This window comes from Ursus arctos, unplaced genomic scaffold (genome assembly GCF_023065955.2).
Source record: "Ursus arctos isolate Adak ecotype North America unplaced genomic scaffold, UrsArc2.0 scaffold_2, whole genome shotgun sequence".
NCBI lineage: Eukaryota > Metazoa > Chordata > Mammalia > Carnivora > Ursidae > Ursus > Ursus arctos.
In genome coordinates this window covers 38,438,849-38,457,762 of record NW_026622874.1, presented here as the reverse complement: position 1 = coordinate 38,457,762, position 18,914 = coordinate 38,438,849, and the positions used below count along the sequence as shown (strand labels likewise).

The 18,914-nt window shown below is 42.4% G+C and overlaps 1 protein-coding gene across 1 annotated transcript; it reads right to left on the bottom strand.

The window, feature by feature from the left end:
• Positions 1–315: 315 nt before the first annotated feature.
• On the bottom strand, positions 316–13,093 carry TIMM17A (translocase of inner mitochondrial membrane 17A). The gene is made up of 6 exons (XM_026480660.4): positions 13,019–13,093; positions 9,133–9,232; positions 8,943–9,006; positions 4,902–5,030; positions 4,015–4,125; positions 316–1,462 (listed from the first exon to the last, which is right to left on the bottom strand). Exons 1-6 carry the CDS (start codon positions 13,042–13,044, stop codon positions 1,377–1,379), a joined length of 516 nt encoding a protein of 171 aa, XP_026336445.1. The 5' UTR covers positions 13,045–13,093; the 3' UTR covers positions 316–1,376.
• Positions 13,094–18,914: the final 5,821 nt, after the last annotated feature.

Genomic DNA, 18,914 nt, shown 5'->3' with positions numbered 1-18,914 from the left:
TGAACTCTACGCTTACAAATGGTTAAAATGAGAAATAGTATTATATATATATCTTACCAAATTAATTACCAATTAGTAATTAAATGCTTACTACATGTATAGCATTGGGCCAAAAGATAAGTGTGTGTTCGCCATAGCCACACGGATTTGTTCTCCATCTCGCACAGATGTAGGCAAAATGCCTTCTGTAAGACCACATGTCATTTCCAATACAAACAGTAAAATGGCCTATTCTGAAATGCTAATCCGTTTTCCAGGCTTAATCGGACCCCAAAATACATCCTTTATGAAAGATCAGCTTCAGGGGACTTGGAACACATTAAACTCAGCATACATTTTATTTTCAAGCACACAATAAACACCAAACTTTTCCAGTGCTACTATACCCTGTGTGAATTCTTCTCGAATGGAATTGGGTAGAATTGGAAGTTGTTTCTGGTGAGGTTGCTGATGATCAAGAATCAAGACACAGGAGGGGCACCTGGGTGGCTCAGTCAGTTGAGCGTCCGACTCTTGATTTCAGCTTGGGCGGTGATCTCAGGGTTGTGGGATCGAGCCTGGAGTCACCCTCCACACTCAGTGTGGAGTTGGCTTGGGATTCTCTCTCTCCTTCTTCTTCTGCCCCTTACCCCACACACTCCCCAACCAGCAATAAATAAATAAATAAATAAATAAATAAATAAATAAAGTCTTCAAAAAAAAAAAAGAAACAAGACACAGGAGGGGTAAAGAAAGTTTTACATATGACATCTTCAAAACCAAGAAATAGCATATGTTACTTTCAAAGTAAAGGATATTTTACCTCAGCCTTCAATCCATAAAGTATTTACTGTGAAATGATCCATGTTAACTCTGCATAATTCTTCTCATAATTTACTTCAAGTGAGATGAGAGCCTAACTACAAAACATGCAATTTTCAACATACTTTGCATTATTTGAAGTATTCGAGGTTGAAAAGTAGAACTCTACAACTTATCTTAAAAGAAAGAGCAAGTTCCAGGAGTTTTTATTGTTTGACTGACAGAACACACAAAACCAGGCAGAGAAGTCCCCAAGGAAATGATGGTCACGCTTCATTGTTGTTTGCCCTTTGGTCCTTCATCTTCTAAGCATTTATTATATTTTATTTTAAAGATATCCCAGACATTTATTTTTATCACAAATGCAATCCAAGTGTGAATAAATAAATGTATTATCTTTTAACATCTGCCCCCCCCATGTTCCTTTAAATAGAAAAAAAGAGCTAAGTGTCTCTTTAAAGCCTAATTGGCCGTAGCTGTCCCACCTATGGTTTTAAAACAGACTGTAACTTATCTTCTGAAATTCCTTCTTGAACTACAGCTCATTCTGTTACAGAAATCCTGGGAAAGAAGTCCTATTGATACTGTCGATAGTCTCCAAAAGGTGAGGGTGGTAACTGGGCTGACGGCAACTGAGAAGGGTCTTCAGCAAACTGAGGACCTGCAGTTGAGAAAGAAAAGGATCTTAAAAACCACCTGAATATTACACAATTAAAAAGAAGAAGTCTTTGTAGAGAGTAACTCAATCAACTCGATCAAAATACTGTGCTAGCTGAGAGCTGTCCTCCGAATTTCTACTGCCTAATTTTCATGAGAGTGCCTCCAAATTTGGTAAAACATGACAGCCTGGCTTCCCTTATGCTCCAGAATGAACAGCTCTCAACTGTTATGCCAGGAAAGTCAGATGGATTAATTATAGCAAGAAGTGAACGCAAGTTTTTAAAGCAACTGCTGTAACAAGCTGCTATAAAGATGGGAAAAATCTCACACCTCTTGACATATTTTTCAGTAGCTATTTAAAATTATTTTCACAAAGTTTAAGTACCTTAGTCATGTTTTAAGAGACATCGGTAATCCGGTTTATACAACCAATTAGAGAATGAGTTCTGAAATGGGAAGACATCCCCTCGCTTGCTGTAGAAAAAAGTCTTACAAAACTTAGTTTTCAAAGGATGGGAGGGCCTGCGAACTAAGAGAAAAAAAAATGTGGGTTTTTTTTTGTTGTTGTTGTTTTAGATTTATTTGAGAGCGAGAGTGAGCAAGCGAGGGAGGGTGTGAGTTGGAGGGCGGGCAGAGGGAGAGGGAGAGAGAAACTTAAGTACACTCTGGGCTGAGTGCGCAGATGGACGCGGGCTCGATAGCACGACCCTGAGATCAAGACCTGAGCCAAAACCAAGAGTCGGATGCTTAACCGAATGAGCCACCCAGGCGCGCCAAAATACGCGGTTCTTAAAAAAACAAAACAAAACAAAACTTTTATGGGAATAATCACAATTATTTTCCTCAGTGAAACTAAAGCAGACTAAAACATAACTGTAAAGAAGAGAGAAAGAGGGCAGTGGTAAAATTCCCTGAAGCTTTCCAATGCTTCAATCCAATGATATATATATTTTTTTTCACTATAAAAGCATTATCTGTTTATTTCAAAAAACTAGAGAAGATACTGGGTGAAACAGGTAAACCAAAGATAACCGTTATTACTTAGATACAGTTTTACCTCATTTTTTCCACTGTTTTAAAAACTTTTTCATGTCAGTTAATTAGAAAAATATGATTAACTCTTCAAAGATTTCCCAACACAGCTTTTCAGAAATACATCTCTTGTCTCAAATAAAATGCACTTCTTTTAAAGATTTCCTCTGAGGAAAAAAGGCTAAGCAAAGTAACCTCGACTAATTTCTATAAGACAATGTAACTTGGGGTGCCTGGCTGGCTCAGTCAGTAAAGCATGAGACTCTGGATCTCAGAGTCATGAGTTCGAGCCGCTGGGCAAAGAACCTACTTTAAAAAAAAAAAGAAAAAAGACAATGTAACTGATGTTTTTGTTATATGTTTCTGATTTTCTGAAAAAACGAAACCTTTCTGATGTTCTATGTGAAGCCTTTCACACTAAAGTGATAAAAACAAACTAAAAAGCAAAATTAGGATGTGCCCATCAGAAGAGATTATTAACTCAGAAGTAATGATTAAAAAGCAGGAACAGAAGGTGAGAGGATCCAGGAGGTCCCCAGATCATCCCTGGCATCTACGGAGCAGTGTGTTTGACAACTGTGCCAAAAAGACACTGTGAATCTCTTGCTAGGCGCCTCAGGGAAATCAAATCAAACTGGGAGCGGTGATCTCTTCCTAACTCTATGCTGAATCTTTTCCAAGCTCCAAAAATAATTTTCAACCTGTGTCGCTATTCGGCCTATTTCCTTCCCCAAATGCCAGGTCAAATTTTTCCTACTAAAATCCTCATGATTATGTTTTTGCTTCTTTACAGACAACTGAAGTTTCCTGCAGTTACCAGAAGGTGCACAATTTAACAGCCGAGCAGATATTACATGACCATGTAATGATCACTTAGCCCACAATTTTACTTTTCCCTATATATCAAATAAAAGGAACAATTAGCAACAAATTATTTTACCAACTTGTCAGAAAAATTTTCCCTGCCAACCGTTCAGTGACCCTCCCAAACATAGCCACTTTCTACCACTCTATTTCATTCTCTTCAAAGCAAGCAACACGATCAAATCTCATTTACCTGTTAACATGTTAGTTGGTCTCCTCCCACCAGAATTTAAGTCCTTGCTTACCACTATACCCCAGCATCCAGAACAATGCCTACATACATACATGTACAGTAAGAGGTTGTGACAGACTGCCATTATTGTTACACATCTGCAAGGACCTTCCTTCGAGAACTTCCAAAATGACTGGCAATTTCTTAGAATAAGCACATGAGCACTGACAAAACCTGAGAACTGTAAGAAAGATCAACAGCGAACCATCTAACCAAAGCATCTTGGTTACTGTGGCTAAACACAATAATCGTATCCACATCTACATTTTCAAGTAGAACCAGGGCCTATTCTCATAACCCTCACTAACCATGGCAAATGTAAAAATCACACACTACCACATTTTAGCAGAAAGACAGGTTCTCTCTAAATATCAAGAGGCCATTCCAGTGTTTGAGCTACGGTAGTAAGCAGGAAGAAGACTCACCATTGGGAAATTGTGCAGAGGCAAATCTTGTCAACAAGATACCAGCTCCTTCAATTAAAGCTAGGAGAATGCCACCCATCGCGGCTGACCCAACCATAGCCACTGGTCCATCTGAATACATTAAAAACAAAGAGATTACTTTACCAGAAAACTAGTTTAATATAAGACTTAGTAAAGGAAAGAGCTGTGCATATGGCTACCTGCTACCCTCATTCCCAACCCTCCTTCTCACTGGCTAAAACCAGGTGTCAACAAACTAAGGCCCACAGGTCAAATTCAGCTCATTGCCTGTTTATGTAGTTTTATTAGCATAGTCATGCTCATTCATTTATATAGTCTATGGCTGCTTTCATGTTACAATCATTGAGCTAAGTATTTGCTAAAATATTTACCATCTGGCCCTTCACAGAAAAAGTTTACTCATCCTTGGCCTAAACCACTAACCGCCCCCCCCAAATTCTGGGTTGCTTTCTGTCCCAAAGATCCAGAAGATGGTTCTAAGCTCTTTATTCTTAACAATGCTATGTGGCAGGTATGACTGTTAACTCCAGAGTACCGACGAGGAAACTACAGCTGGCACAAAAAGTTTGGCAAAATGCCTGGTCACACACTACTAAATGGCAGAATTGGAACTTGAACGGCTCTTAACCACTGTATAGGTCAGAACCTTATGCTCTCTCATTCTTAAACGTTCCAAATAAATACATACTCTTCCTTTTTCCCCCCAAATCACCATATACATGGAAACTAAATTAAGCAATGCTCAGTTTTATTTATTACAGATATCATTAAATTAAGACAGATAAGGTTTTCCAAAAATCTTGCTTTTACTAGTGTGTCTATAATGATTGCTTACTTTTTTTTCTTTTTTAATAATGATTGCTTACTTCTTGCTGCCAGTATGGCTCCTGTTAAGGCACCACTTGTGATGGAGTTCCAGGGATCTTCTTTCCCTCTGACTTGAACCATACTGCAGTCAATCATGGAAAATAAACCTCCCCAAACCGCAAAGCTACCTATTTTATTTAAAAACAAAAGAAATTTCATTTTTTCATTTTGTATTTAAAATATTATAGTCAAAAATAACTTTAAATAACAACACTATATTCTTAAAACTCTCACGCTCCAAATACATGCAAACACAAGTTCGGATAAGCACTGAACAGCAGTCAGAATACTTATCTTTCCAATAAAGTGTGGGTTGTATTGTACCAGCTTGAAAATTAGCAATGGCCCAAAGCCTAAAAGAAATAAGTGAGGCCTAGAAGAGTCAGGCTAAACAAATCCAAATCTCCCTTTCAGAACAAGTACCTCTGTTTAAAAAGCAATAAACACAGCAAAGCCACCCGCTTCTTCCCTCCTTCTCCCTTTATAGCTCTACCTTAGCTCTATTTTTTCTTTTCTTCATTAAGTGTCACTGAGCATATACACACTCTATACAAATCACCCGCAGAGACACAAAAGAAAGCCAGCCATCCCGGAATGTATTCTAGATGCAGGCCAATCATGCCAAGGTGGCTAATGGATGCTACAAACAGAATTATGGCACATCAAGGGGAGAGAAATTACCTAACCTCTCTCTCCTTTCTAGTCTTTATTCCTTGAGCATGAAACTAAAAACCACATTAAATCAAATTACTTGGCACTTAAACTCTTCCTAAACACAGTAAAAATGTTGTCAAATAAAAAACAAACACCCACACATACACAAGAACACACAAAATTTTAGACAACACCAAGATTTTAACTGTCAGCATCTCTGGGTGACGTGACACGTGACTTAATTTCTTCGTGCCTGCTTTATTACCCAAATCCTCTATCATGAATGCACATGACTTGCACTGTATGAAGAGTTGTTATATTTATTATGATTAAAGAAGAAAAACTGCCCCCAAAGAGCCCGAGTCACTTTATTCTTTACCCTCTGAAATCTCAAAATAGTGGGGATATGTTAGTAAGGGCAATACATTGGGTTCCAACAAATGTCAGAACCAGATCGTTACCAGAATCCTTTTTCAGTTTTCACATTATCCATTAAATCTAGCAGATATAACCAGATGATGTATAGCATAGCCCTCGTTTCTGGTCCAATACTAGATACCACATACTACATAAAAATAAACTAGTAAACTAGTCCTTTCCTCTAACTCGGTAATTCTACAGCCTGGGAGAGGTCTGATGCCTCTATATTAGAACTACCTCACTAAATTCCTCAAACAAGACTCTCCCAATCCCTCACAAGAGTCTGAAACCTGCCCATCCTCAGAGAATAACTGCCGGAGTAAGCTCTGGTTACTGATGAGACTGAGACTGAGTCCCAGCAGGGCGAGGAGGCTGTCCACCAGGAGGAGGCTGCCCAGTGTGAGGAGCCAGAGGCCAAACAGGGTAAGAAAGGGGCCTCAGCCTGGCACAGAGCTGAGTATATCCACGTGAAAGGGCGGCGTGCTGCGAGGTGCCACAGCCCAAGCAGGGCAAGGATGGAGGTATTCATATAAAGAGGGAGAAAGTAAGAATAAACTCTATGTGGCTGGATTGGAATTGAGGTCCTGGTATAAACTCATGATTTTCAATATGTATGTAATAATATAGATATAAATTCGGGGGTGTGTGTGTGTGTGTGTGTGTATATATATATATATATATATATATATTTTTTTTTTTTTTTTTTAAGACTTTACTTATTTGACAGAGATAGAGAGACAGCCAGCGAGAGAGGGAACACAAGCAGGGGGAGTGGGAGAGGAAGAAGCAGGCTCCCAGCGGAGGAGCCTGATGTGGGGCTAGATCCCAGAAAGCCGGGATCACGCCCTGAGCTGAAGGCCGAAGCTTAACGACTGAGCCACCCAGGTGCCCCCAGGTATATATATTTATCTTGTGGTTAGTGTGTGTTTACATATATACATATACCCTCCCAGGCTCTATTACCAAGAAGGCCTGGGAACAGCAACACCCCAACAGCAAGGATACGCTTCACGCCCAGATTTTGGCTTCTAAATACCATTCTCAACTAAAAGGAACCAGAGCTCTGTGGAGACAATGGCTGACTCTATGGTTAGGGCACGACAAATACAAGATGAGCCTGGAGTATCTTGTTCCGAAATGCAAAAGATGCTTGAAGAATGATGGGGATGTGTCAAAAGCCCCCACGAAATTTCCTCTATGAAAATATAAGGCTCTTCAGGACACAACTATGATTTTCCCATGTTGCCTGTCCCCTGGATTTTGACTGGAAAAGCTCAGTAAATGCTCACTGAATTAAATTGAAAATGTCATCCCAGCATTTTTATAAAGCAAGACACCATAAAGACTTCTCAATAGTTTCCTTAAAAAAGCCAATCCCGAGGATTTGTAATAAACAATCCCAATTCACTCATACCACAACTTAGTCTTCCTCTATTTTACCCTGAGTGTTTAAATTTAGAATTTAGAGTTACAGAAAAGTTGTGAAGATAGCAGAGAATTCCCATATATCCCACATCCAGTTTCTCCGATTTCTAACATCTTACATTTCCATAGTGCATTTGCACAATTAATGACCCAATATCAATACAGTACTAAGTAAAGTCCACACTTAACTCAGATTTGCTTAGTTTTTATGTCCTTCTGTCCCAGGATACCAAATTACATTTAGTGGTCACGTCTCCTTAAGCTCCTCTTGGCTGTGACATTACCTGACTGTTTTTTTATCCATCGAGAAAGCATTATTTGATAGAAGCAGCCTCTTAAAAGACATAAAAACCCGTATGACTTCTGCATATACTGGGAGTTCAGGGTTCGGTGTGTGCTTTAATACTACTATCATTCTTGAACAACACGGTAACCATTAAAGCAAAGGAAAATCAGTCACTCTTTACTTTCCAGGGGTATAATTATTATAGAGGGAAAAAGAGATACATCATCACTTCAGCCCTCACAGCTTCAATTTCCCCATCTGGAAAATGGGGATAATTATACTTGCCTCTGGTGGTGGTGTGAGGATCAAAATAATGCTGTAAAACCCTTAGGAGAGTGCTTAGCACATAGCAAGCACCCGATGAACGGCAGCTCTTAGCTAGTCTTCCAAAGAAAAATACGCTAAAAACAAAGACAGGACTATTTCTTCTGTCACACAAAATTACTAAGGAATGACTAACAGAATTTAGTCTTTTTCATGTTTACATGGTCTCTGCAACCTGACTATCTTTGTAAATGAATATAGCCTCCAAGCTTTTATTTATTTGAGAGAGAGAGAGAGAGAAAGAGAGAGAGAGAGAGTGTGTGTGTGTGTGTGTGTGTGTGTGAAAGAGAGAGCATGAGATGGGGGACGGTCAGAGGGAGAAGCAGACTCCCCACTCAGCAGGGGGCCTGATGCGGGCTCGATGCTGGGACTCCAAGATCATGACCTGACGTGAAGGCAGATGCTTAACTGACTGAGCCACCCAGGCGCCCCGCCTCCAAGCTTGTTTTATCATCTCTCTTCTCCCAACTTCTGAATAACCACGTTGAAAAAGTGTAATGAGTTCTTTTCGAATTCTGCACTGACCTCTGCACAACATCCAAAGCCTAACCCCGGCGAGGAGCCTGAGCAGCACCGTCAGTTCTCTCTCATGAAACCCCGATCCTTCACATCACAGTCTCTTTAGCTCTGTACTACCCCAGGAGCTACCACTCCTGACTCTCACAAACCTAAGCTTTAAACACACTGTCTTCCTTTTGGATAAGAGGAAAAAAGAAAACAAAACCAAAATACCACTGAGCGTTTGAAGGACAGAGACAAAATTTTCAAATGAATGGATGCAGCAATTCCAGTTAACTTTCCGAATAAACCATAAATCCAGAAGAACTTACAGAGACAGTAATTTCTAACAAGCTGTTAGACTGAACTAAGCTTCATCTTCAAACGAACAAGAAAAGATATTCTGAAGTACAAATGGAAAAATTCTGCTTACCTCCCAACTGTGGAGCCCTGGTTTTAATAGCCGTCAAACTCCCTCGTAGTCTGTGGTTTACTCCCTATAAAGAAGCAACCAAAAATACAGTAGAAGTACAATACATTTCCAGCCCACTGATAGGCCAACCGGTGATATTAGCAAATCCAGGTTTCAAGTGATGATAAAATAAGACCATTCACCTACTTACCACTGGAGAATTACGAAAACCTTTTATTGCTTGAAAGATACCACCACCTATGGTACCCATCGTAAAGGCCCCACCACAATCATCGACAATTCGCCAAGGGCTAAGAACAAGGGAAAAAAAAAAAAAAAAAGATGACCGTATTTCTCATTTATGAACCATAAAATTTTTCTTTGCTAACACAGTAATCAATGCAATAGATTCCAATGCAGGGCCCACTGCAACCAATAAAATAAACATTTAGACGCAAGGATTCTGAACATAGCTGTATCTATTCAGCTCCAAGCCATAAGGAATGGAACTGGTTTTAACTCCCTACTGTTAACAGTACTTAATTTTCATTTAATAATTAGCACATCTATTAACAGTTGGGCACTGAAGAAAAGTGAATAAACAACTATGTAGGAAATTACATTACAATCAATGCTGATCCAATCTCCCAGGGATCAAAGTAAGCTCTCCAGCTGCAGTAAAATTTAAAGTTGAGATGCCACCAGCCACTCCCCCCCCCCCCAAATGAACATTCAATAGGGGCAGAGGGAGACCAATTTAAATTTTTTTTTAAGTTTGAAATTCTTTCTGGGTTTATGGAGTCCCATTAGCACTTGGAACTTTAGTTTGTATTAGGGCCATTTAACACACTGGAATACTCTAATCTCCAATAATTAGAGGTTATATTTGTAAACCCAGTTTCCAAATGTAGCAACCTAACTTACACAACACAATGAAATCTGAATATGTGATCAGAACAGAACTACTATTCTAGGAATCTGGCTTATAAAAAAGTCTGTGAATGGTTAAATTCATTTTTTAAAAAAGATTATTTATTTATCTATCTATCTATCTATCTATCTATCTATCTATCTATCAGAGAGAGAGAGAGAGAGAGAGAACAAGCAGAGGGAGCAGCAGGCAGATGGAAAAGCAGGCTCCCTGCTGAGCAAGGAGCCCGATGTGGAACTTCATCCTGGGTGACCTGAGCCAAAGGCAGATGCTTAACCAAGGGTCACCCAGGTGTCCCTGGTTAAATTCATTTTAGACCCACTGTAACCAAAAGCAATTTATTTGATTTAGTCTCAAGGGTGAAATGCCACATAATGAACCCATGGGCGATCTACTTGCTCAAGTAAACTTGTGAATTCAGTGTAGTTGCTGCTGGAGAATTTGAATGAGTAATTTCTGACTTTGGTGGACAGGAATACAAAACCTTGCAGTCAAAACATCATATTCTTTTTCAAGTATAATACAAATCAGGATCTTGTACAGAATGACTATCTCATGCAGCACACAGTCCAACTGTCAGCAGGATGCTTTCGGGCCTTGCTAACCAAGGCTTTCTTTTGTGATCCTAAAAGCAAAATCAGCAACATCTGGGAGTTTGTTAGACCTGCAGACTCTCAACACTTTACCCAGGACCTAATGAACCAGAGTTGATAGTTCAACACGATCCCAGGTGACTTAATTTCACTTTAATAGTTTAAGAAGCAGTGCTTGAGACTAAAAAGGATTAGGAAATTGCTTTAAAATGGTAGAAACACTAATAGCAAGTATAGAGAAAAGACAAAGGAGAATGAATTAGCGGCTCCCTCTGAGTGGTGGGTCAGTATTTAAAAGATCTAGTCCAAATGATCTTATTAGTTGGGGATTTAAAAAATCAGTAAAGAACAGCAGGATTCAGATCAGAGAGCAGCCAGAGTATTCCAAGAGAGATATCTAAAACAAAGGCAAGATGGGAATAGTTTCTGAACTCTGGCTAAATCAAAATGTTCCTGCAGAGAAGGGATGGGCTACACAAAAGGAAAGCTGAAGCTAGACTCTAAGAGAATGGAAGGGCACCTGGGTGGCTCAGTCTTTAAGCATGGGCCTTTGGCTCAGGTCGTGATCCCAGTGTCCTGCCTCTCCCACTCCCCCTGCTTGTGTTCCCTCTCTCACGGCGTCTCTCTCTGTCAAATAAATAAAATCTGAAAAAATAATAATAAAAAATAAAAGAATGGAAATACTAGACAAATGCAGGTAACACAAGTAACATAACATGATTATCATTTATTAAGTATCAACTATGTTTCAGATGCCTTCCATGGAAGTAAGACCTATGATTTTCAAGAAAGTTAGGTTATTCTCCAATAGAATCTCTAAGTTTTTAACTTTGTGAAAAAGAGTATTTCTGTCTCCTCTCCATTTTACAGGGGAACAGAGGCTCAGAGATTAAGTAATTCACCCAAGATCATATAGGTAGTAACCAACACAATTTAAATACAAAATGTAGGACTCCAAAGCTCCAAATCCTTTCCATTATATCATATGGACTACGGGTTTTTGAAAAGAAACATATGGTAAAAGGAAGCATTAAGGATGACTAAGTCCATATGATGTATTAAAGGGGGGTGGAGGTAAGGAGAGCAATTAGGAAGCTATTGCAAAAGGCGTTAAGGATGCCAGGTAAGAATGTGGCAATAGGCATGGAAAGGCAGAGTTATGAAACAATTCAGACAGCATATGGTGTACATGTTTGGAGGCGGGGTGGAGGAAGGAAAAAGATTCTTATAGTTTGAGCTTGGAGGATTTGAGAAAATGCTCTTACCAAACAAGGCAGTACAGAAGATCAAAGCAAGTTTGACTACAAAACTAACCAGAAAACTGACTGTATTGCTTCAGGACATATGTACTAAAAGAAAGCAAAGGGACCACCTAATCAATCAGTAGATGAAAACTCATTATTCTTATACCATCCTTAATTCAACAAAGTTAAAAAATTTATCCTTCTGCCAGCCTGTGTCATTATACCATATCCAACAGCAGCTGGTAACAACAGTCTACAATGTGCTGAATTCTGCATGTGTAAGCACAATTTAGGAAGGGGGATAAGTACATTTGGTAATTTTAAAGAGCCGGGAGGTGCTGAAACATGCCCTGTATCCCACTTCATTAAAAAAAAAAAAAAAAAAAAAAAGGCACAAAGCAGGTAACATGGCTACTGTTGACAAGGTAATAATATAAAGTCCCAGGCACTTTCACAAAATTGAGGACATTTGCTTTTGCTTTAGCCCAATAAGCAGGTGATTAATCCAAATAACAAGATTTGATTTCTCTCTTAAGACCCCCAGAAGCCTTAAATTTAGGCAACCTGAGACCTCTGACAGCAATTACCCGTTTTATAACTATGTATGCGCCTGATTTATTCATGATGTTACTCTTTGAACCCCTAAAATGGTGACCACAGAGACTTCACTCGAATATTGAATACATGAATTTCTGTTCATGGTTTCTCAAAGAACACATGCTACTATCTCTATTTTCCAGATAATCCTCGTCGCACTTCTCCCCCAAGGGGGAATTCGAAGGATGAAAACGAGGCTCCTGCCTACAGGTGCTTATCCAAGCCCTTTGGATAAAATCTCTGTTCTATACATTTGAAATGGTTCGCCCTGCGGACACATGTCACGATACGAATAATGCCTTAAGAATGGCATCCCCCTCAGAGGCCTACTGTCCATTCCTCAACACAGGAACTGAGCAAAGCGAGACATGGGGACGCGTCCAAGGTCACCTCAGCAGACAGACAGGATTATTATGGACCCCGCACAAGATCAACTATGCCCTAGGATGGGAGCAGGTTCCGAGGCTCCATCAAGCCCAAGCCTGGCCCTCCTCATCCAACGCAAGGTCACCAAGGTGCCGGGTTGTTGGCGGCGAGGCTGCCACACGCGACCCGGGGAACACAGGGCTGGTAAGCCGACTGGCTGCTCTAGACGGCGCTGCCTATGATTACCAAACCCACGTCGACAAGCCTGCGACTGAGTTCAGCTTGCACCTCCGGGCACCACACAGGGGAGGACGAGGACCACAGGCAGAGGGGTAGGAGGAATGCAAGAAGAGTGGTAAAGCTCACCAAGGCTCTCGCGCGTACTCCTCCATCTTGACTCCACCTGCGCGAGTGATGCCGGGCAAGTTGGGCGGAGCCTGACCCCAGCGGCGGAAGTGATCTCGAGAGGAGGGCGTTAAGGTCTATGTGTATTGGTTCACCGTTTCCTCCCGCAACCAATGGGGGCCTGGACTTCAGGGCAGCGTGGGGGCGGGGCAGAGACGCCGCGAGGCAGAGGTGGCCCCGCTTAGGTCCTCGAAGGCTACGAGTCTGGGCTACGTGGACCGGGAGGAACCTGATGGCGAGGAGTTCAGGTTACCGGGTCACTGAAGGCTCCGTAGACCGAGATAAACCTGGCATCATTCAGCTAGGGTTCACCAAATTTCCTAAATACATTTCTTTTGTTTGTTTGTTTTTAGTACCTTGGCTGCTAGTTGGGAATTAATATTAGCTAATTCACGATGGTTTGTGAAACTCTTAACCAACTACACGGAGCAGGAGCAGGATTAGGACAGACTGCGTCAGAGTCCTTATAGTCACAGTGCTTGGAAAATGATAGATGTTCGATAAATGCTTTTGAAGTGAACTTACCTGGGCCATCTTGAATGCGGTGACCAATTTGGGGCTGTCAATTGAAGGGACAAAAACAGGACCGCTTCCTGTGCACCCTCTAAAAGATCACCAGAAGATGTGAGGGTTGTTTAGCTCAGAAAAGAGAACACCAAAAGGATGGGAACCCATCGACCTCTTTTAGCTTATAGTCCACAAAACCTCAGTGATGTGATGTCTGTTAAAGGAACTCTTCTCTATTCCTTTTGAGATTGACTTTAAAATATGTATATATTTAGGGTGCCTGGGTAGCTCAGTTGGTTAAGCGCCTGCCTTCCACTCGGGTCATGATCCCAGGGTCCTGGGATAGAGCCGGGAATTGGGCTCCCTCATCAACAGGAAGTCTGCTTCTCCCTCTACCCTCCCCCCCCCCTTGCTCTTGATATCTTTCACTCTCTCTTTCTCTCTCTCTCTCTCTCAAATAAATAATTTTTAAAAATATGTACATATTTATTTTATGGAAAAATTAGTGCAGTTCATAGGGAACTGCAGTGAAGAGAGGTACCCACAAAATCTTGAAAATAAGGTAAGTAGATAAACTAAACCCTCCACAGAACTGAAGATTGTCGGTAAAGTGTATCCTTATGTGAAAAGAACACTTCACACTAGTCATCTGATTTTTATGTGTAAAAAGTCCAAGAAGTCTTTTTGCGGAATGTGACTGTAATTAAGAATCTTTAAATCTAATTAATTGCACGGGCTGAAGAGAGAATGTGGGAGATGGGCAACAAGAGGAGCCAGAGAGCCAGAATTTGATATTTAGTCAGCATCCCAGACCTAGCGGGTATGAATATTTCAGTATGTAGACATTGGCATTCTCATGGGGCAAGGATATTTTTTTCTGTTCTCACCAGGACCCAAGTGAAGTATTCCTTAGCTCTAGCTACCTCCCTTTGCTCTTATTCAATATTCATTATGCAGCCTTCTGATTGTTATTTTGTTTCTGAATAGATTTTCCTTTAAGAGAGAATTCCCTGGCCTGTGCTCAAAACTATTCCTGTCCACTTGGTAGTTATACTAGTTTATGCATCTGCCTCTTGTGACCTGGATTCTTTTGAATCAATCACCAGGGATGGTGATAATACTGAGTTTGTGAGTTTACAAAGCTGAGGGCCAGACTCTAGGCTGTGGTTTCCAGCTCACGCCATTCTAACAGTCCCTATCTGAAAGTCCATTTCTGTTCTGGGAGGCACTGCTCAGATGGCCAGCGAGCATTCTTAGACTTCTCACTCTTTGCTTTCTTTTAACTGCAACAGATAACAGGGTGTACCGGGACATTTTGGGCTGGGTAGGGCCTTGGACTTAGCCTTTGTTGGCCAGAGGGGGAAGATGTCACCCCTCCCTCAAAAATATCCATTTTCATCTGATGATGAAGAAAAGAACTTGGAAGAAAAGAACTAGATACTCTAATCTCCTCCTAGTGAGTCTGAAAGATGTTTAAGGAACGGTCGTGGCCCTCACCGAAAGAATGGTCAAAGACATGGAGGAATGATGGAAGAAAGGAGTAGGGGTCCTTGGGAGAAAAGTCACAATAAAGGCGAGGGGAGTTTGAACTGGTGATTCAACACAGCAGGGTATATTGGTGAAAGTTAGTGTTCTGGGCCCCGTTGGAGACTGTTGCTGGAACCCCCTGTGATCTAGGTCCTCTGGGTATTGCTTTGGGGAAAATAGTTCAATGTGTGAACTAAAAGAACTGTGACTTTGGGGCCTGTTTTGCTGTGAGATTTTCCTTCCTACAAGGGGAAAAGAAGGTGAGATCAAGGTAAGGAACAAGGCGAAGAAAGGGAGATCATCCCTCGTGCCTCAAGGAACCACCTGGATGGATGAGCTCCATGAAGTAGCCAAGTCTGGCAGGGCACTGGTGCCTTCTTCCCCACTCTGAAGTGATTATCCACCCCTGCCATCCCCCACAGTTAGCTTTTATTCACCTTTCACTCTTGTACAGTCAGACCATTCTTGGGGGAGGGGCCACTGATAAAGCCTAAGGTTGGTGAGAGATGACCATCTGATAGATATCAAGGGTGCACAGGTAATGCTGAACCAAGAGAGAAACTAGAGGGATTATAACCCAAGTCAATTATAAGACCCTCACTCTGTGCTCAGGATTGTCCTAGTTTTAGGATTAGGGTGGAGAGAGTACACAAAATATTGGTATGGTTGCTACCCTCTGGGTCCTCAGAATGTACTTGGGGAGAAAGAATGCACTCTTGAGGAATAGTTGGGTCAACATAAAATGCCAAAATGTGTGACATAGAACATGGTTAGTGCTCGAGGCACTGAGAGGAGAGAGGGAGCCCTGGGGGTCTGAGTGTGCTCACAAAATGTGTGTGATCAACTGGCATTTAAGCCACGGTCTGAAGAATGGTCAGATTCTGATCGGTGGGGAGGAGAAAGTCAGGCATTAGAGGTAGAGGGAATGACAACAGCAAAGGTATGGGCAGGAACTGGGTGGGTTGCTGGTCTCACAGGAGAATAGAAAGACTAAAGCAGTGAGAACAAAGCTATATCAAGTGATAAAGTTTTAGGGCAGAAGATGTAGAGAATGACAGAGAAGCAAGGCTGGGGGAGTAAGCTGTGTCAGGAGCAGTTCTCCAGGGATCTTTCATCTGTCTACACATTTAGAACTAACGTCCTTCAGGTTCTGTTTTAAGAATGTTTCTCCAAGCCTTAGAGAGCTAGAGACAGGGATTTCCTCTGGAGCAGTTTTAATTACAGGATAGTAAAGGCAGAGATGGCTCCCTTCCCTCATTGGGCCAGATTTGTTTCCCTTCCAGGGTAATGAAGACATATTAGAGTTTTATCTCCTGTATTAATATAGCTGAAGGAGTTCATTCTAGAAGGATACAGTGAGGTCATAGGGTAAGGAGGAAGCCTGAAATAACTTTTGTGGGGAGTGTGCAAAAGAATAAACCACAAATGAGTAAAAGAACCAGGAATGCTTCTTTCTACACAGACCCAACCTATGGAGGAAGGGAGTTGGCCATTTTCAGAATCTGCCCCTCCCAACCGCTCAGTACCCTTGAAGTTCCTGGACCTACGTAGGTTGAGCTCCATTGAGCCAGAAGCTGTGGGAGTCCTAAAGAGTTTTGTCTACCCAAAGGTCACAGGCCATGTATGCGGTTCCAAACTCCCCAGTGCTGAGACACTCAAGTTGGCATGGACAAGTGAGGCCAGCACCACAGCCGACTCTTGGGTCTAGGGATGCAGTCTGTGCCTGGCGCCTCTTTGATGGGCAGAGAGGTTTTAGTCAGGGTGAGGGGGGGGAGGCAAGCTCTTACGTCTACCCTCTTGCCCTCCCCCTTGCTCTCCTTCCAGGGGGAACATTAGTCTGGCGAGCATGGTCTCAGAGCTCCCTTCTACTCATATCCACTCATCTCAGGAGTGCTGGGCCAGCCCAGTGGCTTGCTTCCAGAGACGAAGTCTGCTGCTCTAGAGAAACTCCCAACGTCCCCCCCCACCCCAGAAGAGAACCAGTGTGATTCTGTAAGGACTAACCATACGTTGAGTGCTGACAATGTGTCTGATGCTGTGACGCGCTCAGCATGCATTATCTTCTCTAATCTATTTAACAACCCCATTACCCTGTGCTGGAGGCACTTGTTTTCCCTTCAAGTGGGGACTTTTAATGTCCTCACGTTCCACTTGGGGCCCAGAAGGCTCAGAGAGGACAAATAACTTACTCAAGGTCGCACATCTCAGATTTGAGCCCACGTCATTTGACTCCAGAGCCTGTGGTCTTATCGGCTATCCCACACTGCCACCCCAGATTCCTGAAAATGTGCCTTTCCTGGTCATCCAGCCCAAGGAAGAGCCACCCGAAGCATCAGTTAACTTGGCTCTGGTTCCCTATGCTCATCATGACCACCACCACGTATATGGCTACAAGACTGGGGGTCTCTCTTTCTTCCTTTCTCTCCCTTCATCCTAACACCGTGCGGGGTAGGCTATGCCAGAATCCCCTGACACTCAAGATGTATTTGTTTCTGATGGAAGTGGCTTCTGAGCTGGGGTAATTATTGCCCCCTACAGAGTCGGGGGGCACTGGTCCCTCACTGCAGGAGCTGGAGGAGACTGTGCTCATGGGCTCTGTGTTCCCGAATCTTCCGGACTCCACTGTGATGCCTTTCAAGGGAAGACTTTCAGAGTCTGTGAGCCCACAGTCCCTGGGGACCGAGGGGGCAAACAGCTTCGGACTGAGTCATATCAGAAGAGCCAGCTGTTTGGAATTGCGGAACCCGAGGCAGAGAAGATGCAGGGGTTTGTCTGCAGAAACATTGGTTAGGAGGCGATGAGTCCTGCCTTGAAGTTGGGAAGCTCTGGATTTATTTTCTGAGTGTGTTCCCTGAGCAGAGACCACTGGCCCCAGAGAGAAGGCCACTGAGACCAGATGGTACAAAGGCTGCCCTGGGGTTGAAGGCGGTAATTTGCATTCAGGCCCTGACTGCTCTTTGGGAGGAGTGAACACCACTGGCAAAAAGCCTAAGAAAGAAGAATCCTTGGAGGCTGGAAAGAGAGCTGCTCTTAGTGGACTGGGGACTAGAGGTTGGCCAAGATGGTTCCAGAGCCAGGGATCCCAGGATATGATGCCTCTTCCAGAAAGCTCCTGCTGGGCAAGAGTGAGAGTGAAGACTGAGTGACCCAAGGAGGGACTGGAGTAGGGGTGGGGTTGGGCTAGCGGCTTGTTGGCAGGGGTAGGCAGTGTCCTTTCCATCCAACAGATCAAGCTAAAGCCCATCTCAGGCTAGCTCAAGCCCTTTGCTATACTCTCTGGGCTGCCCACCCTGACTGCTTCCTACAAAATAGAGTCTAGCCACTCACTGTCTCATGTGTATGTTTGAACCTGATGTTCACTACAACCTTACAAGGTTGGTACCACTGCTGTCCTTATTCACAGATGATGAAGCCACGTCTCAGCCACGAGACCGGTGAGTAGCAATACCTCAGGGCTTTTGGCCTGGAGGGCCCAGGCTGAACTAGGAAACCATCTTGCTCTCCAGCCTCCCCTGTTGTGCTTCCTTACGGCCCCTGGACTTCTTTTTTGAGGCATTTTGTAGGCTTTTAATTTTTTAATGACTTATTTGAAATTATTTATCTTCACTGATGGAAAGTAAGCTGCAAGAAGGTAGGGGTCCCATTGACTTTTCTTTTCCTTTTTTCTTTTCTTTTCTTTTCTTTTCTTTTCTTTTCTTTTCTTTTGTAGTTCCCACACCCAACATAGAGCTTGAACTCATGACCCTGAGATCAAGAATCACATGCTCTGCCGACCGTGCCAGCCAGACACCCCGATTTTCTATCCTTAGTTACATGTCTTGCC